Source organism: Chiloscyllium plagiosum, unplaced genomic scaffold (assembly GCF_037043375.1).
Source record: "Chiloscyllium plagiosum isolate Xiang-an unplaced genomic scaffold, Cpla_swu_hap1 HiC_scaffold_29, whole genome shotgun sequence".
Lineage (NCBI taxonomy): Eukaryota > Metazoa > Chordata > Chondrichthyes > Orectolobiformes > Hemiscylliidae > Chiloscyllium > Chiloscyllium plagiosum.
In genome coordinates this window covers 32265444-32286770 of record NW_028270167.1, presented here as the reverse complement: position 1 = coordinate 32286770, position 21327 = coordinate 32265444, and the positions used below count along the sequence as shown (strand labels likewise).

The 21327-nt window shown below is 41.3% G+C and overlaps 1 protein-coding gene across 4 annotated transcripts in view; it reads right to left on the bottom strand.

Annotated features, from left to right (window-relative positions):
* The window catches only part of robo3 (roundabout, axon guidance receptor, homolog 3 (Drosophila)), a 564581-nt gene that overhangs the window by 309703 nt on the left and 233551 nt on the right, over positions 1-21327 (bottom strand). The window contains exon 1 of one of the 4 annotated variants that reach the window (XM_087976453.1): positions 2795-3434. The exons of the other annotated variants lie outside the window; for them this stretch is intronic. Within the exon in view, the coding sequence (XP_087832579.1) occupies positions 2795-2855 (61 nt within the window). The 5' untranslated portion in view covers positions 2856-3434. Of the gene's footprint in view, positions 1-2794; positions 3435-21327 lie in introns of those variants that run through there. 4 annotated transcript variants of the gene reach the window in all.

Here is a 21327-nt window from a genome sequence, read left to right as displayed (position 1 = left end):
TGTGCAACAATTTTTGTTATTTTTTGCCTCAAAACAGACCTTGTCAGCTGTAAACACTTTAGGTAATCTTGAGGTAATGACAGGCACTGCAGAAATACGAACCTTTCCTTTCCACTTTAACAAATGTGGAAAAATGGCATGTTTTTAAATGAGAAAAAGACTCAGATTTACAGAATGTCATTTTGCACCAGAAACGTAAGGAGAAGGAAAAGAGAGAAATCAGCAACAGCTCTAACAGTCCTTGTAAGAATGGGATAAACACCTCATAGACAAAAATGAAACAATGAACTGTGGATGCTGGAAATCTCAGACAAAAACAGAAATAAATGCTCCAGGACAGTCTTAGAGGTTCTCAGAGTTCCCCTAAAGTAGATTTGGTTTCTCCTGATCTGCGGTAGCACATGCTCAGATTTCCTTTCTCCCATTTCCAATTCCCTGGCATTATTTCCTGCGACTGAGGATTGGATGTGGAGGATTTGATATTAAAAATCCAGACTGTAAACTGAATGGCCATGGAATGTGCGTCACAGAGAGTATTAATGAGGCACAGAGTCTGGTGCATTACAGAGAGCTTAGCAATGACAGTGGGTGTAGCAGAGGGAGTGTTATTGCCAAGGGTCCATTAATGACAAGGAGGTGCGTATGAGAGGGAAGGTTACAACCAGAGCACCTTGTAATGATAGTGGGGTGTAACAGGAGACCGTTATTACCAAGGGGCTGATAATGAAGGTGAGATGTGTAAGACAGTGTGAGAACATGTAGTCCAGTAATGAGGCTGAGGTTGTTATAGAGAATGATGAAAGCTGACAGTCTGACAACAAGGATGGTGCTCCATCAAATCTAGGGTCTGAAAGGGTTAAATTCGGAATGCTGTCTTGGTGAAATAATGAGTTCTCCATAATGCCTGTTCCTGTGTTGAGCATTTTAATTGAAGTGTTAATTGCTGTGTGCTTAATTCACAGCCAGCAATGTTCAGCACTGTTATCATCCTATTCACTTAGTCCCTGGACAAATAAGTAAAAACACAAGAACATGTAAACAAGCAGAGGGGACAAAGGGGCTAAAAAGGAATAATCTACACATACTAATTAACTAACCCTGGCACAACAAAACGCTGCCAAATGATTCGTTGCGAAGGTTGGGTTGAACCAAGCAACGAGGTGGATTGACTCCGCATTAAGTGAGGGGAGGTTCTGAGTTCATGGGCCGAGTCGCCTCAGTTTCGAGCCGTGCAAACGCGACTGATCTGTAACAAATACGAGTTGCTGTAGCAATCTCCAGGTCAAACTCTCGATGGGGAAAAAAGACAGGACTCGGACTTTCTTAGTTCAATACCTTTTATACACAGCCGGAGCTGGGCGAGAAAGGCGGAACTTGCATGTTTCAAAATGACACCGCCCCATCGCCGCAGCCTGTAAAGTTGTTAAATTATGAAAAGTGAGCAAATTAATGCCGAGTTACCCCCAGGATTTACAAAGTCTGGGCATTTGAATTTTACATCCTATTTGGTACAGAGAAAAGGCGAGCAGTGCAACTTCAAATAAGGAGCGTGGCTCTCGCAAAAGATAGGATAAAACAAAGTAACTTAAACTCTTAAAAATGCAAAATAAAAGCGCACAAATCAATTAATTGGGAAAAGCTGTCTCCTATCAGAGTCACAAATTTCTTCTGGAAATCTAATGACCCGGTTCATTCCCTGCCTGTTCTTGACAGTTCATGGATTTTGGGATTCCTGTTTAAATGAGGAGGCTGTGATTGTGTTGTTTTGAAACCCAGACTGGGCTGTATGCTTCGCAGTTTGATTCTGGTGTGTGTCCAGCAGCTCCACGTGCTGGTGTTCACACACATCCCTCTCATTCACAGTCTCCACACACACACACCACCCCCGACAGCTCTGGTTATGTAAAAAGAAATCATTAGGACATCTGTATACGGGTAGCCTCGCTTAAAAAAAAACTCGTCAATGCAATTGTACTGACCAAAATCCCGGTTCACAAGTGACTCACGATACATTGACATTCTGTCCTCCCCCAGTACTTGGTTCTTCTGCCCCATGGTTCTATTAAACGGGTTTGCACCTAAATTACCTCCAAACATTGTACATCAAAAAGGGTTTTAATGAAACGCAGTTAAATTCCTTTATCACTGTCACGTCCCAGTCCCGTTAGAATCTAATATCACTGCAATTCACAACCCTCTTTGTTTAAATTAACCGTAAGAGGTCAAGCGGGGGTCGTATTCAGTTTTTTGGAACAATATAGCGAGGCGTTGGTTAATATTGGACAGATTAAAAGCACAATCTCCCCTGTACATTAGTGTGCGCTAGGAGGAAAGGGGTTAAATCTATACTGATCCTTTCCCCACATAACACGCAGCTTTTGCAAAGTTTATCCCATTGCAAAGGACCGCAGCTGCATTGAAAACAGCCACAATAACCCCCCACATCTGTATTACACATTGATCAACTTTTTCATGTCTCTTAAAACAAATGTTCCAGCCATGTACCAGCCCCCTCACCTCGCCCGCTGAAGCTAAGCCCACAATCAAAATTCCTTTTTTTTTCTAATTACTGCTATTATTACTTGTTCAGTTCTAATTCTACTTTTTAAGGACGCCCCTGGATTTATCTTTATAGCGCAGAGTTTTTCTTGTCAGTAACGAACGGTTTAAAACAGTGATCAATCCACAGAAAAAAAAGTGATTTTTCTATGGACTGCACCCCCCTCCCCTCTCTACATTGAATCCCACATTTAAAAGCAGGAGTTCCTCGCTGCACGGCTTGTGGGTTTCTTACCCTCAGTCCAGGCGATGAGGAGCGGTAAGAGAAAGTGCAGTGTCCCGGGCAGACTCAGCATTGTAGATTCTCCTCAAACTTCCCGTCCTGGTTCGGTACAGTACCAATATTTTTGCTTTAAAAAAAACTGTAATAAGATTTCCCTTCCAATCCAACAGCGGCAGTGCAAGGAAAGCAGCGAATCCAGGACTCGAACCCTTTGTGACTTGGTGAAATTCAATCGAACTCGGGCTGAAACAGACCACAGTAACCTCTCCAGGTCTCGTCCACACACATAAATTCCCCGTGAAGTCAGAGAGAGCTCCCGACTGCCCTGTCTCAATGTATCCAGGCCGCTTTCTTTTTCATTCATTCATTCATTCATTCTCTCTCGCACACACGGAGTTGTCTCCTGTTAACTTGTTCCAACTTCCCAGCTGATACCGTCACACGCCACAGCCCGCCTCCTTCAACCACCCAGAACTCAGCACCTTCTGTCTCTCACTCTAAAGAAACCCCCCTCCTCTCAATGAAACAATTGCCCCTCCCCAAACACTGTCCCTAAGGCCGCTGGGATCAGGCTGTTCAATTAAACTGGGAAGAGAAATCCATGCTGATTCAGAGACCAGGCTTAATCTTGTGAACAGTAAGGTTAAAGGGAATTGTAGGCGACGGGTCACATTTAAATCAAAACTTATGCCGCAAGTGTCAGAACTAGGTCACTGGTCTCCACAAAGTGAAGACAAAAATAGACCCTCCCTGTGTGATAAGGACCAGAGAGTTTCCATGTTCCATGCACATAACATGCTCGCTGTTTTAATAGATCAGTCCCTATTGGTGCTCAGAGCCAGCGGCCCCTGCTGGAACCTGACTGTATGTGGCTGTCCACTGAGTATAGCACTGTACAGATACTGCGGTTACACTACAGCTGCTGTTGTTACTATACAGATGTTGAGGCTCCTCTTGCTTCAGAGTCCCACAGCAGCTGCCACTCACTTGCTGGGTTACACCTGACCAAATCCACCTGATGAGATACCCGACAGTGACTGCTGCCCAGAAACTAACCCTCATCAGACAGCACCATCTGCAGGAGGAGTAAAGAGGCAACCAGAAAAACGTGTGGCTGTTTTCAGTCCATATCAGATCAAACCGGGAAGCGAAAACTGCACTCTAATTATAATACCGGATGTAACTAATGTGTTATTTATAGATTAACAACTATCGAAACGCTCAGTGACGTAACATTGTCATAGACTGTAATATAACATTATGATGCAAAATTGTCACACCGTGATACACTGACATAACATTGTAACAGACTGTGATCCAACACTGTCACAGTCCGTGATACAGCATTCAGTGATATAATGTTGTCAAGACTGAGCTACAACACTCAATGATATAACACTGTCACACACTGATGCAAAACAGTGACACAACACTCAGACTTTGATATAACATTCAGTGATAGAACACTGTCACAGCTGGTGTCATGTACTTTAAGAGAAAAAATCCAGTCAATACGGTTATGTTAAATGGAAATTAACTTTTGTATGTTCTGTCCACCAAAGAAGCGATTAGGACAAGCTACCAAATGCTTGATGAAGGAGATAGATGGTAAGAATGGATATCCCTCTTTCATCTAACTCCCACATCTGCGCACAAGGTGTGGTCTGTAGATTCCACTGTCATTCCCTCAGTGCCAAGCTGCTGAATGTAGAAAGCTGCTCTTCCACTAGAATAACTACTTACCAGTTATTTAGCACTCTGCCTCCATTAGCACCTGCCCCTCCTCTACTTTGTTTTGGTTTGTAATTTTACTGGAGTTAGGCAGTGCCAGGAAGGTCAACAATGTTGCCCATTCCTAAATGGCAATGAACTGAATGACATGCCAGCCCATTTCAAAGAGTTACCCACATTGTGTTGGACTGGAGTCACATATCAGCCAGATCAGATGGACAACAGATTTCCTTCCTCAAAGAGCACTCTTGAATCAGATGAGTTTTTATGATTAAAAAAAGATGCTTTTAATTTGTTTGAATTAATCAAATTTAAAGTCTGTGATGGGATTTGAAACTTTGTCCCCAGAATATCCATCTATGCTTTAGGATTGTTAGTCTTGTAACATCAGCACAACACCAGTGTCTCCCAACAAACTTTGCACATCAGCTTTCTTTATATTCCACAACAAAATATGCAAACTATTACAATAGTGTTTGGATTAAAACATGCCTAATTATTATGTCATTCAACCAATTACTTTTTTTTCCCCTGCATTAGTGCAGATTAATGCCAAGAGGAATATTGTGATGGAATAATGTTTCATTAATAGATTAAAAAGCTGGAGAGGGCTATGAAATGAAATAAATGTTTCAACAAAACATTTCTGAGTATAATTAAAAATTGCCTTCTAATTGTCCTTGAAAATTTATCTTGATGTAATTTAAGGAATTTGTTTCATATTATGGCTGATTTAATTAAGATTGTGAAATTAAAATCAATTAATGTTGAATCCTAAAATGTGATTAAAGTCCACTATTAACCATAACCATGCTGTCCAAGATTATTCGAGATTCTTACTAACATACCATTCAAGCTTTCACTTACTGATTTAATTTCTATACTGCATTATGTGCTCTTCAGCGGAGGCCAAAGTGGATATAATAATTTTCATTAGGAATCCCGACCATGCCCCTCCATACACAAGGACAGTATTGGGACATCACTCATTGTCCTTTACATCATTATGTTTTCAAACTACTTTTCAGATTTACCAGCTTTAATCATAATAGATTATTCATAATACAATAATTTGTAGTGAGTCAGTGTTGGCTCAATTGGTAACACCATTTACTTTTGAGACAGAAGGTTGGGGCTTCAGTCTTCACCCCAATGTCTTGTGTGAATAACCTAGGCTGGCACTCATGCATCTCTGAAGGAGTGCTGTGCCCTGGAGCTGCTGTCTTTTAATTCTTACGTTCTCCCCATGCCTCATGCCCCATCTGCTCTATCACATTGGCATTAAAGATCTCATGTGCTATTTTGGAAATGTTGGCCAATAATCTGACTCCAACACAGATTATCTTGTAATTTAATTACCAGCTGTCTGTGGGCCCTTTACTGGGTGCATGTTGGCTGTTGTGTTTCCTTCAGAAAATCAGTGACTATAAATACACCGCAGGTACATGATAAAAATTCCTTGGACTTGCAAGTAAATCATCGATCGCAAAGCAGTTGGAGGACACCTAAGGCTGCAATAGTTAATGTCTAAACACACATCCTTTTTATAAACTACATATTCATTTCTTTAATGATTTCTAGGTTTACATCTTAAATAAATTAGTCATTGGCTTAATCAAAATAGCAATGGATTTGAAGCTTTCACGAGCTTTAGAAGAGTTATTTTATGTTTCATACCAAGTATTTCTTAACACTGAAATGGAGGTGAGGTTTGGTTGGGAGGGGTGGAAGGAGGATGGGAGAGTGAGGAATTTGAAAGCATTATGCAACTTGTGGGCACTTTTGTCCTGTCATTTTCCTTTGCAATTCTACTCTCTGTGCTGCTACATGCTGGGAAGAATCCCATGATCATGGGAACATCCTCCAGTCCCTCGTCCTACATGTGCATGGACAGTTATGTGCACAGGCAAGTCAACCATGCTACAGGCACTTAACACTGTTGCATTTATGAAGCCACATTTTCTGTAGGAAGTGCACTCAAAGAAACAGATGTTTGCAGCCAAAACAAATGGAGACGTGGGAAGAGTGGACAAATACTTGATTAGAAGACGGATCTTAACAAAAGAGGATTGGAAGGGAGTTTTAGGGAGTGGGATCTAAGCAGCTGAATCCAAACCAACACACCATATACTTTACAACATGGATTAGGAATCCTTGGTCTAATTTTAACATCCTCATCACCACCTTCACTGGGATCAAGGAGCCCTACGTAGAGTAGGAATTAAACCTTTGTGATCTCTAAGTCCGCTGTGGCCAGTACAGATACTGATGGAGATATTGAGGAAACACGATTTCAATCAGACAACAGCTTCAAGCTTCCACTGTCTGGCACTTCCACTGTTCATTCAGTACTGTAATATGACACCATTGCCATAGAAAACACCCGTTCTATTCCGTTTCTCTCACCTTCTCCCTCATAAAGATGTTTTTCAACAAATGTTTCTCATTTTCTTTGCTCTGCTCCCGCAAGATTGTTATTCTTCATATAACAGCCTCTGATAGCACAGGGTGATCATAAAGAAGACTGAAACGGTCCTTGTCCAATGCTCATTCCAATGCTCATAGATATAGGATATGGACTCATGATGAGGCACAATCACACAAGTATCACTGATAGTACTGAGCAATTGGATACAACAGAGCCACACTCTCTGCATTTCTCAAAAATCCATTCAAGATGCATCATCAAAGTCAATGTCACTCATTCGGAGTGAGACTCATTGTTTTAATTTATAAAGGCATTTTAATGTTTCAATACAAATAAACGAAGAAGAATATTTAAGAACAAATGTCATGTGACTCAGTGATAGCATGTTCTTACCTAATTTAGAAGGGTATATATTCAAACTTCTCTTGGCTGTTAGTGCAGCCCACTGCTGAAGTATCAGAAATGCTGTCATGTTAGAGGAAATTCCAACAAAGGTCCTACCTGCATTACCAGCTGGATATAAAAGATCCCATGGCACCATGTGGAAGAACAACAGAGTTCTCCACAGTCTCCTGGCCAAATACATATCCCTTACCAACAACGCAAGGACAGATTATCTGTTTATTTTCTCGGTATTGTTTGTGAGACCTGGATGTAAGTAAGTTGAATACTGTATTTTCCATATTGCAATAGGGACCCCACTTCACAAAGTGCTTCATTGCTATGAGATGTCCTGAGGACAGAAATGTGTCAGACTAATGCCTGTAAATTCTCACACTCAACAAAAGTGACTGTTTAGAACACCAGGCATATAATTTGATTCACCATTGATGTGAACTAGCTTATTACTGGAAAAAATCACAGCCTTAAGAGAAGAGATCCTTATAGGAGGGTATTCAATCAAACAGTGGAGTTTAGATAATTGTATACATGCTCTCTGTTAGTGCGTTAATGTGTCAAAATATCTGAAAATGTCTCTCATAATAAATTATTTATGCCACTCCGTCAGAGGAAGAAAATGTCATGCTCATTTGTTTCTGAGGAAATGATGGTGGGTATTGGAGGGGAGCCAGATTAACAGTGATGTGAGACAAAGCAGAACAATAGTGTTTGATATACTGAGGATGCTTTTGATCAGAAGGAACTGACTGGGATTTTATTTTTGGGTCTCACACTGTGTATACACACAGGAGGTTGGTGAAGACAAAGAGTGAAAATGGGTTTTAAATGGGTGTAGTGTTAATAAGACCAGAAACTCTGGACTTAACACACAATGGTGCCTGTCTGCATATATCTATTCCCCATTAAAACAGCAATTCAAATCAGCATGGAGTTCATTGTTTACTTTTGCTCAGACTTTGCCGTTGCAATGGAAGTAAAGCTGTCAGCTTACATAAGCGTCACTCGGTGGGAAGGCCAGAAACTTCTGGCATCCAAAAATACACAGTTAAACCTGGTATTCCAAACTTTCCTGTCAGCTACAGGAAAGATGTTGTGAAACTTGAAAAGGTACAGAAAAGATTTGCAAGAATGTTGCCAGGGTTGGAGGATTTGAGCTGTAGAGAGAGGCTGAATAGGCTGGGGCTAATTTTCCTGGAGAGTTTAAAGCTGGGGGCAACCCTATAGAGGTTTGTAAAATCATGAACGGCATGGATAGGGTGAAAAGCCAAGGTTGTTTCCACAGAGTAGGGAGTCCAAAACTAGAGGGCATAGGTTTAAGGTGAGAGGAGAAGGATTTTGAAAGGATCTAAGAGGCAACGTTTTCACACAGAAGGTGGTGTGTGTATGGAACGAGCTATCAGAGGGAGTAGTGGAGACTGGTAGAGTTACAACATTTAAAAGGCATCTGGATGGGTCTATGAATAGAAAGGTTTTTGAGGGATATGGGCCAAATGCTGGCAACTGGGACTAGATTAGTTTAGGATATCTGGTAGGCATGGATGAGGTGGACCTAAGGGTCTGTTTCCATGCTGTACATCTCTATGACTCGATGTTCCCCATTCCTCAACAGGGTACACTGTAGAAGTCTACACAGAAAGACAGTCATCAAAAATGACTGAATTTATGTTAACTTACACATTTTATACCCCATCAAAAACATTATGCCTTCCTGAAAGAGATGTAGTTGTACTACTAATAGTGTATTAAGTCATTATTATTGTTGGACAACATTACTGACCATGAAAAAAAGATACTTGTGGAATGTCGGATTTCTCCTGGTCAGAATAAAAATGTTTGGTTTTCCAAATGAGATTAGTCCTTCTTTCTCTTGTACATAAGTTGTGCTTTCAGAGCCAGTAAGTATTGTAACATTCAGGGAACAGATAGTTCCAAGGAATTATTACATTTGTCCATTGCAAAATATTAGTTGCAATCAATCTTGCATAGGAATAAAGGTGGGGCCTGTTGCAAAGTTTTCATGAAGTTATTCAGAAATACTCTGAACAGCTCTGGAGTCAGTTAGTTGAAATCAAAAGCCAAAGAGAAGAAAAAATAAAAAAGAACAAAAAACAGAAGTTGCTGGAAAAGCTCAGCAGGTCTGGCAGCAGCTGTGAATGGGGTGATGTGGTGGCTCAGTGGTTAGCACTGTTGCCTTAAAGAACCAGGGACCTGGGTTCGATTCCACCCTCAGACTACTGGAGTCTGTACATTTTCCTCATGTCTCTATGGCTTCCCACTGGGTGCTCCGGTTTCCTCCCCCAGTCAAAAGATGTGCTAGTTAGATGGATTGGCCATGCTAAATTGCCACATAGTGTGCAGGTAAGATGGGTTAGCCATGGGAAATGTAGGGGGATGGGTCTGAGTGGGATGCTGTTCAGTATGGGCTTGTTGGGCCAAATGGCCTGTATCCACACTGTAGGGATTCTATGAAAAGAAATCAAAGTTAACGTTTTGGGTCTGAAGCAGAATAGAACTATTTAGCTGGACTGCTGAAAAGGCAACTGAACTACACTGGGCCTCTGTAGTTGGAGCTCAGAGAGGAGACCGGGAAGTTTGATTGCTCTGCAGTCAGAACTCAGGGAGATGTTCTATCAGTCAGTGGGCAGGGAAGTGTTAGAGTTAAGGCTCAGATGGAATGGCTTTTGCCCGAAATGTCGATTTCAAAGCTCCTTGGATGCTGCCTGAACTGCTGTGCCTTTCCAGCACCACTAATCCAGAATCTGGTTTCCAGCATCTGCAGTCATTGTTTTTACCTGCTCAGATGGAATAGTTCAGTGGAACAGAGTCTGGGAGCTGAAAACCCAAAAGAAGTGATTGGTGCAACTGGACAAGATTAGAAAGCAAGGAAATAAAAAATCCACCAGTAGCATCAGCTTGGTGAAGCTCGATGTTTGTTAAATGCTGGAGTTGTGCCTGTGAGTAAGTGTTGCGGTGCAGAACCCAGGGGGTCACAGTCACAAGGAAATAAGGTAAACAAAGAGCACCGGAAAAGGCCTTTCAGCCCACCAAGCTTTCGCCGATTCCTAATCCTTATTTAGACCCACTACTTATTTCCCATGCGTGATTTCTATCCCCCTGTTCAGCTCCTGTTCATGTGTCCATCAAGAAATGCCTTAAACGTTGTTAATGGGCCTGTTTCCACAACCTCCTCTGGCAGTGCATTTCAGGCACCAACGCCATCTGTGTGAGAAACATTCCCCGCACTTGATTCCTAAACCCTCTCCTCTCACCTTGAATCTGTGCCCACTTTTGTGGGCGGCACGGTGGCACAGTGGGCGGCACGGTGGCACAGTGGGCGGCACGGTGGCACAGTGGTTAGCACTGCTGCCTCACAGCGCCTGAGACCCGGGTTCAATTCCCGCCTCAGGCGACTGACTGTGTGGAGTTTGCACGTTCTCCCCGTGTCTGCGTGGGTTTCCTCCGGGTGCTCCGATTTCCTCCCACAGTCCAAAAGATGTGCAGGGTCAGGTGAATTGGCCATGCTAAATTGCCCGTAGTGTTAGGTAAGGGGTAAATGTAGGGGTATGGGTGGGTTTCGCTTCGGCGGGTCGGTGTGGACTTGTTGGGCCGAAGGGCCTGTTTCTACACTGTAATGTAATCTAATCTAATCTAATCTAATCTAATCTAATCTAATCTAATCTTTTAGTTGATCCTTCCACCCCGGGAAAAATCTGACTATCCGCCCTATCTATTCCTTTCATAATTCTATAGACCTCTGTAGGTCAACCCTCACTCAGCCCCTGTCTTTCCAGTGAAAACAATCCGAATTTACCCAACCTCTCCTCCTAGCTAAAACCTTCCAGACAAGGCAACATGCTGGTAAACCACAAGGACATGAGCACTAGTTGAGATAATGCATGATGGGGTGACTTTTAAAGTGAGTTTCAAGGCTGGGTCATCAAAATTGAACAATGAAATCCCTTATGAAGTTTTAATGAGATTTGGTAATGTGTCACCTGACATGAGGAGAGGAATTGCTGAGAAATCCAAACGATCTTGTTTGAATGCATTTGCTGTTTGATGTGCTCTGTGGAGTGTTTGACTATCATTAGCTGAGATCCATTTTTTTCCTCATGTTAAGTTTGGGATATTAGAATATAAGTCATGTCAAGCTTTGCACAGTTTAAACCTATTGCTTTGTCAATAGTGTTTTGCATTTTTGTTAACTAGTTATTTTTTGTTGACTAAATAAACTTTGAATTGTCTGTAACATAAATCAGATACAGACTGCACCCTTTAAAATTAGCCATATCATCTGTTTGGCTAAATTTAAAATGTGTTATGACCAGCAAAGGCACAGAACTAGAACGGGATCAGTGCACCCCTTCAATCTGTGTCATAACAACAGGAAAAAAAAATAATAAAATTTTTCTTCCAGTATAATCCTATGGTTTGATCTGAATTTTTGTTTTTATTTTATTTTGCTTTCTGAAAAAATATAAAATGTGTGCGATAAAGTCTATCCTTACATTCTGCTTTGTTGACTATGAGAATTTGTCTGTGTGATTGGCTACTCAGCCACTCAATGACATCACTGTTGCTGATTACCAGGAATAAACTTACCATGGGAAAGATGAAATTTACACCAAAGATCCATACTGGACAATCAGCAGATTATCGGCTTTAGTCATGTTGTTAAGGAATAAATAATTTGTGGGCAACTTTCTTTGAGGTCACCCACCTGCACCATTACCTCACCACTGACTGCAAAATCTGGTCCAAACTCACTTGGTCCTACATATCGTTTTCTTCTTGGGATGAAGGTATCACCTGGTAGGCAGCATATATGGCCCATCCCCAATTGCCTAGACAGCAGATAAGAGTCAACCATGTTGCTGTTGGTCCAGAGTCATACATGAACCAGACCAGGTAAGGATGGCAGTTTTCTTCCCTAAAGAACATTAGTGAACCAGATTTTTTTTCTCTGACTACCAGCAATGGCTTTACGGTCATCATTTGACTCTTCATTCCAGTATTTTTATTTAATGAATTCAAGTTCCACCATCGGCCATGATAGGATTCGGACCTAGGTCCCCTGAACATTATCTGGGTCTCTGGATTAATAATCCAGTAATAATACCTTTGGACCATCACCTACATTATGTGGAATCAAGGAAATAGGGCAAAATATCTCAGGGGTGAGCAGGGGAGATTGGAAAGGGAGGTTAGAGAGCCTCAGCCTTGCCCTTTTAAATCTCTAGAAGTACAGTAATATTTTACTACTGCGATAACTGACAAGTTTTGTTCTCTGCCATTGATACCTCCCTGAGCTGTATAACCTGCAGCTACTTTCCGAAAGAAAAATAATCTCCCTAATAGGATATAAACTTGATAAGTCAACAGGTTTGGCTTTCAATTCTACTGTCCTTAGCATATTAGGAGACATTTCATTCAGTGCAAGTTAGCCTGAGGAAGCGCAATACCTGAATGTCAGGTCCAAGGGGTGGCACGATGGCACAGTGGTTAGCACTGCTGCCTCACAGCGCCAGAGACCCGCATTCAATTCCCACCTCAGGTGATTCTCTGTGTGGAGTTTGCACATTCTCCCTGTGTCTGCGTGGATTTCCTCCCACAATCCAAAAAATGTGCAGGTTAGGTGAATTGGCCATGCTAAAATTGGCCATAGTGTTAGGTGAAGGGGTAAATTTAGGGGGGTGGGTTGCGGGTCGGTGTGGACTTGTTGGGCCGAAGGGCCTGTTTCCACACCGTAAGTCATCTAATCTAATCTTATAAATGCAGCAGGAGACATTCTGATTACAAGTAACTTGTTTACATGGAGTCTGTAGGAAGATTTATATACACACACCTATTCTGGCTTCAGCCGTACTGTGAAATAAACTAGTTAAAGTGGCTGTGGCTGCACAAAGGTGTGTTTCAAGGGTTCTTTTTGTTTAATGTTGTTTATTTTAACACAACCTACAAGTACCACATTGTTGCAAGCTACACACTTTCCTGACTCTACAGCTCCAAAATGGGAGATAGTTTCCAGCACGGACAGAATTCTGGAGAAATATAGAAGCATTTTTGGAGAGAGAAACAGAATCCATTTTAACTTCAGTGACTCAGAAGAGTTCAATGTTCTGAAGAAGAGTCATACTGAACTCAAAATGTTAAGTCTGCTCTCTCCCCCCAGCTGATGCTACACCTTCAGCATTCTCTGTGTTTGTTTCAAATTTCTGGCATATGTAGTATTTTGCTTTTATTTAGTAGTTTCCACCACTCTGGCTCACTCTTAAATCTGAGTGAGAAAGTTATGGGTTCAAGTCCCAATGCAAGATCGATGCAGGTAATTTGTGTGCAACAAGGCATTATAAAAACCATTGGGACAATCAGCAAATTATCGGCTTTAGTCATGTTGTTAAGGAATAAATAATCTGAGAAATCCGGGGGATCTGGTTTGCTGTTTGATTGGAGTGCTTGACTATAGTTAGCCTAAGATCCATTTTTTCCTCATGCTAAGTTTGGAATATCGAATATAAGTAGCACTGCAATGAAGTGTCTGTATAGTTTTGACTGGCAAATTGGAATTTGAAGATACAACTTTCTGACTCAGCAGGTGAAGCTGTTACTCACTGACTGGCAACTCGACAAGCCTCTTTTTTAAACTGAAGGTGATAAGTGACCTTTTCCGACATCATATCTAATCATAGAACCATCCCTTACTGACTGGTGACTGCCACACAAAAAAAATTGTCAAATTGTCTGGCGACAAGGTTCTAAGATTTGTTGACACTCTGTAAACAGGCCAAATCCTTAAATAGATAGGCCAGGAAATCAGTCAGCCCATGTTGAGATTTTCTTTAACCTTGCTGACAGATATTAGATAAAGTGTTTTCTCTACTGCCCTGTTTAGTTGAGATAATTAAAATGGACTCAAAAATAGCCTTGAACTGCATTGAGCCTACCTTCAGTCACATGTACACACCAAATAATACACACTTAACCTGCAGATTATCCATTGACATTAATTGACAAGTGCCTAGTGCCCTCGAGCAGTGTCAAAACACAATATAGCCATCCATACAAACGACAAACACCATTTGTTTCCAAAACACTATATTAACAAACTTTCTTCCCAAGGACAATCCCACAGTTGAATAAACTGCCAACAGAAATAGGCACAGCTCCATCACTTGAAATCTTTAAGACCTTTCCTTAGATTATTTGCATTTAAAACAATTCATTATCAAAACTATCAAATCAGCAAGTCATATCTGGTTTAGCAAGCACTACTCGCATAAATGTTGCCAGAATATGGACAAGAGTCTGTGATGCAAACCCAGCTAAAGCAGAATGAGATGCAAAAAAAGCTCCATGGTACACTCTCAACAGAACATTCTGCAACAACGTTCCATTTCTGTTAAAAGTGGTTCTGAAGAAGGGTCAGTAGACCCGAAATGTTAACTCTGCTTTCTCTCCACAGATGCTGCTGAACCTGCTGTATTCCTCCAGAAATTTCAGTTGCTATTTCAGATTTCCAGCATTCACTGCTGGTAGAATTTAAATTCACTTAATAAATCTCAGTAATGGTGACCATGACAGATATCAGTAATTGTTGTAAAAAACCAGTTGGTTCATTGATCTCCTTTGGAGAGGAAATCTGCTATCTTCACCTGGGCTGGCCTACATATGATTCTGCATTTGTACTGATGTGGTTGACTTTTAAGTGACATCTTACGCAATACAGCAAATCACTTATTTCGAGAGCAGTTAGGGATGGGTAACCAAAGCCCACATCCCATGAATGAATAAAGAAAAGTTACTGTAAATAGTGATTTCCACCAAAACTTCAACTGCGGTTCCTAATTATACATTTAAAGATACATAACAGGTGCCATTGGAAGATTTTATAACATGGGATTACTGATCTAAAGGACTGCAGTTAAGAAATACAGGATTATCTTTTCTTTCTCATTCTGCCTGCTGTTTGAGTTTGCAGCTAAAGATAAAGCAGCAGTTGACATTGAGCCAGACATGGAAAGCACAACCGAGGACAAGGATTGCACAGATTTGCCTCCTACGTTTCTTAGTGACAACCTGAAAAGCTGCAAACAAAAATGAATAAAAACATTTCTCACTGTAATTATTTCCCATTTCACACTTGCTTTTCACACTTCACATTTGTAAGTTAAAGATGTTTATTTCTTTTTTAAATAGCAATATCAGCTGTTCATAAAGGCAGTGAGGAAGTTGCATGAAAAATCTCATTCAAGGTTTTTCCCTTAGGATCTAAATATAAAATTCATTAAATAAAGAAATGAAATAAATATTTTAAAATTCAAACCAGTAAATCCAATGAATTACATTTCCTTAAGCATGAGATGTGAAAGATTCATTTTTTCTCTCACCAACAATGGAGTTCAAACTATGTCCAGATATATTTGTATCTGATGCCCTTGAGATCCTGATGTATTCAGTAAAACAAAGTTAGGGTGGCCTCTTTGGCACACAAAAGGTATCCTTCCTAGACAAGTGCCAGCTGAAACAGCTGGTAGGAGACAGCTGGCACAATGCTCCTATCAGCCAGTGTGCTGGCTGTAAATGTGGAGGAGGATCGCAGACCTGAGGAAAGATGCCAAGTTAACATTAACTTGCCTTGCTGATTACCGCAGCAAGCATTTGTCCCAAATCTGCATTGTCATAAAGTGTGCCTTCAGGACTTGACTGCTTATCCCTCCAAAGTTTTCTTACAATGTATGTGTCTTTGAATGCATCTGGCAAGGCTGCTCCAGAATGTGACACAAAAATAGGCTGCAGTTTACATTCAAACATCTATTTTACTGAAATGTCAATACGGCATCACAGAGCAATATGTCCGAGTTGCATGATGCATGTTACACAGAAACTGGAGGCCATGCAGTCACTGAAAGCTGTTCCAATATTCCACATGACTATTCTGGAAATATGTGCATGCTGGAAATCTGAAATAAGAACAAAAAGTACCAGAAACACTAGGCAGGTCAGGCAAATATCTGTGGTGAGAAAATGATTCAGCACTTCAGGCCTTTCCGCAAAACAATAATGAATTTTGAGGAATGAAACATACATTTGTGAAAAGGTATACTTCCGAATCTTACTCTGATCTGCGCTATTTTGTTCGGATATTTAACTTTATTGAATCCCTTAACAATTTTAAATACTTGAATCGCCATCTACCCTGAAAGAAATGTAAGTCACCTTCAGGCAACTTGTTAACCCTTCGTCCTTGAACCATTGCAAGCTGAGCACATCTTTCTTGAGGTTTTGTGCCTAACATGGGGTTCAGACCAAGAAGCCAAATAATTTTTGAAGCATTTTTCTTCATTCTGAATTCCACTCCCCTTAAACCAAAGGCAACACTCCAGTAGCTTTGTGAATACTTTTCATAGTATGCAGTGGGTTTTTAGTGAATTGTACATGCGAACACTCAAACCTAATCCACATCAGAGAGACTCAGTGGCATAGTGATAATGTCATTGGATCAATGATCCAATAATTAGGCCCAGCCTAATTCTCTGATTTAAATTACACCATGGCAGCTATAAGAATTAAGAATTAATCTATAAATCTGAAATATTAGGGGGAAAAATTCTGCAATGGTAACCATGAAACTGTCATTGAATGTTGTAAAAACTCATATAGTTCTGTAATGTCCTATAGAAAAGGAAACCTGTCCTTACCTACACATGACTCCAGACTCTCATTCATAGAATCCCTAGTGTGGAAGCTGGCCATTCAGCCCATACTGATCCTTCAAAGAGCATCCACCCAGACCCAACCCCTACCCTATCCCTGTCACTTTGCACTTCTCATGACCAATCCATGCAACCAGTACATCGTTGAACTGCGAGACGAAACTGGAGCACCTAGAGGAAGCCCACGCAGACACGGGGAGAATGTGCAAACTCCACACAGACAGCCATCCAAGGCTGGAATCAAACACATGTCCCTGACACTGTGAGGCAGCAGTGCTAACCATCATGCCACTCACAGCAATGTGAGAGATTCTTAACTGCTCTCTGAATCTTCTAGCAAACCATTCAGTTATAGGACAATTAGAGATTGGCAACAAATGTTGGCCTTACCAGGAATATCCACCTTCCATGGAAGAATAAATAAAAATCCTGTGGTCCTTCATAGCTGCTAATCTTCTACCATGTGAAAAATATTGTAGTATACAGTTTCAGATCCAAAGCAGATAATGCCAGGTTTACTTTCCATTTGTCTTGGATTTTTACACTCAGTCTATGACCATTCATAATTTCCTACTCTTATCCAAATAATTTTCTATGAGGTCTTTGCTTTCAACCTGGATACCCAGCCCTCCGTTCCTTCATCCAAGTCATTAAGAAAAACAATGAAAAGTAAACACTGCAGAACAGGTCCCAGGTGAGTACTATTTTTCACATGCCACATATTGGAAACAAGTTATAAAGCTTTACTCTCTGAGACCTCCCTCACACAGATATAACAAGATTACCTCCAATTCCAGTGACTCTCATTTTTTACCAGTAATCTCTGACATGGAATTTTGTAATACATCTTTCAGAAGTCCATATAAACAACATCAATAGATTTCCCCTAATTATTAGGTTAGTGATCCTCTTGAAAAGTTGCAATAGATTATTCGGACAAGCCATTTTGCATTTCACAATATGGATGGTCAGTTGCTCAGTTGACTGGCTTGTTGCTTTGTGATGCAGAGTAATGCCAACAGTACAGGCTCAATTCCTGTACTGAAAATCCCACCTTCTCATCTTTCTTAAGACGTGGTGTTCCTCAGATTAAATTCACCACAAGTTGCCTCTCTCAACCTAATGGGAGAGTAGTCCTCTAGGATTAGGGTGGCTTTACCTTTACTGACTCTCAGTTGATAGTGTGGTGCTGGAAAAGCACAGCAGGTCAGGCAGCATCCGAGGAGCAGGAGAGTCAACATTTCTGGCATAAGCCCTTCATCATGAATGAGGCTTATGGGCCCTGGGGGCTGACAAATAAAAAGGAGGGGGTGGGGCTGGGGGGGAAGGTAGCTGAGAATGCAATAGGTGGATGAAGGTAGGGAGAAGGTGATAGGTGGGAGACGAGGGTGGAGTGGATAGATGGGAAAGATGATGGACAGGTCAAGAGGGCAGTGCCGAGTTAGAGGCTTGGGACTGGGATAAGGTGGGGGTAGGGGAAATGAGGAAACTGGTGAAATCCACATTAATCCCTTGTGGTTGTAGGGTCCCAAGGTGCAAGATGAGTTTTTATTCCTCCATGCATCGAGTAGTTAGGGTTTGGTGATGGTTGAGAGTTTGGTCCTCACTTTCTCCAAGATGACTTTCAGTTGAAGTCCATATAGATGCTCAATCACTTTGTTTCCACCAACAGATTTCAGTAACTTCTGCGCAATTGATGTTCAGTTACTAACATACAGGGTGGGCTGCGGGATGATCACATGGATGTTATGAATAACCCCTCTATTTTGTGAAGTGGAGCAATGTGCTGAGATTGGCTATGTTGTGTTCCTGTTGTTATTCGATTAAAAAGGCAATAAAATAGTTTGACCTGCTTAGTAATGTATTAATTAATCATCGTGGTATGTCTGAGGAATTAAAACAGTCTGATTTTGCAGCTGGTGCTTATACTGGTCAGAAGGGAGCCAGAGACAGTGAGGAAAGGAAGGAGGTGACCTTGTCCCCATGATGAACATTGGCTACAAGTCTAATTGAGGCAGATGGTGTAGTTCCAGCATTGCCTTACTGCTGACCCAGAACCATCAGATGCTGGGCAATTCCCCTTGAGCATTAGCTGGTAGATCTGGCAGATCCTGAAGGTACATTGTGGTGCAATGACAGGTGTTAACACCTTGACTCTGGTGGCTAAGGGATCTTCCGAGGAAATCTCATTTATCTACAAACATGAGAACCTGCTATGTGGACATTTGAAAAATTAACGCAAACATTACACAGTTTCAAAAAAATAGGGCAATGTGAATTTAAGAACTTCCCTAATAATGACTTGCTGACTTTAACATTCACTTTCAAATTGTGAATTTAACTTTTATTTTTATTCATTTGTGTGCTCTTAGAGTTGCTGGTAAGCATTTGTTGCCTAAACCTAATTTCCCTTGTGTAAGAGATAATAAGCTAACTCCTTGATGGGGTTAGTTAGCTCAGTTGGCTGGATGGCTGGATTATGATGCAGAATGATACAAACAGCTTGAGTTCAATTCTTGCACTGGCTGAGGTCACAAATGAAACACTCTCCTTCTCAACTCTTTCCCCCTTTGTATAAGGCACCTTGACTATCAGATTAAACTGCCATCAGTCATTTCTCTCTCCTGAGGGAATGGCTCAGTGATCTGGTAAGACGATGGCAATGTTACCTTTTTTTACATTGATTGTAAGTGTACTCAAATACTGTCAGGAAGGGAACTCCAAAATCTTGACCCAGGCTTAATGAATGAACAATTAGTGGATAATAGAGGTTTGAAGGAGAACTTGCACATAGTGACATTGTTATGCATCTGCTACGCATCTACTACCCTTGTTCTTCCAGGGTATGCAGAGATCACAGGTTTGGAAGGTGCTGTCACAGGATGCTCGGCAAGTTGCTGCAGTCCATTTTATAGATGGTATGGACCACTGCCATTGTACATCAGTAATGGAAGGAGTGAATTTTGAAGAGGTGAGGACCTGATGCACAGAGGATCCAGATTGAATTTCACTGCCTTACTCTGGTCAAGTGAACAATGACAACAAGAAAGGTGGGCAGGAAGATAGCACAGTGCTCATTATGAGTAGCAAACTGGCACAATTGGTGAGACCCAGTCTCCAGCCCAGTTTACTGACCTATGGACAACTGTTTGCATCAAGTGGAATTTCTGTCCTGGAGTCATTAGCACAATATGAAGGCCAGAAGGACTGACTGGGTCAAATAGCACAAGGGAAATGGATTAGCATGAATAAAGATAAAAGTAGCACAATGTGGTGGGAGAGGCAACTGTGGCAGCAGTAAGGGGCAACTGGTAGAATATGATTCAAGACTATTAATGCAACTTTCTTCAATTAAGAAGAGTGAAAATATTCCAAATGTGTTCTTGAACTACTGCTGCAGCTCCAACTACCAGCTAATGCAATCACTTGTACACATTGGTTATTGCTCTAAATTGGTTCTCTCAAGAGTTATTTGCAGCTGCCTTCCTTCATTTTCTGAAGAAATGAAAGAACATTATAAAAATTGCTTCAATTTGTTGTAACTGTAGACTTTTGAAAATTTCTTTAAGAGCGGTCTGAAGCTCCTCAGAATGATTAAAGGCATTGTCAAATATGTTACAGCTCATAAAGCTCTTAGTTGGACCCTGGTTTGTGCTGAATTAACTCAGCTTGGGTGAGCAACAACTTGCCTGAGCATCCCTGGGTTAAAATAGAGAAGGAGAAAGTGAGGTCTGCAGATGCTGGAGATCAGAGCTGAAAATGTGTTGCTGGAAAAGCGCAGCAGGTCAGGCAGCATCCAGGGAACAGGAGAATCGACGTTTCGGGCATAAGCCTTCTAAGGGCTTATGCCTGAAACGTCGATTCTCCTGTTCCCTGGATGCTGCCTGACCTGCTGCGCTTTTCCAGCAACACATTTTCAGTTAAAATCGAGAAGGTCCAGGTTATTGTTCCCACCTTGTGTCACCTACTGAAATTGTATAAATGACAGGATGGGAAAAATTTCTGGCTGTAAGAGCTGCTCCTTTTTTTGAGATATTTTAGGTGTTGGAGGTGATTTCCTTGAATTCCAGGAGCAGCAATTGCTGTTGTATATGCTGTTGCATTGTTTTGGAACTTTGGAACAAAAAAGTCAAAACAACAGCAGTTTAAAAGGGAGAAGAGCAGACAAAGGAAGCACATGGTGAGGACAGTACAGGAGAGAGAGAGAGAACCTGCACAGTTACCGCCTTTGCTGTTTGAATTCGTGTGTCGCTGGACATCGAAGTGCATCT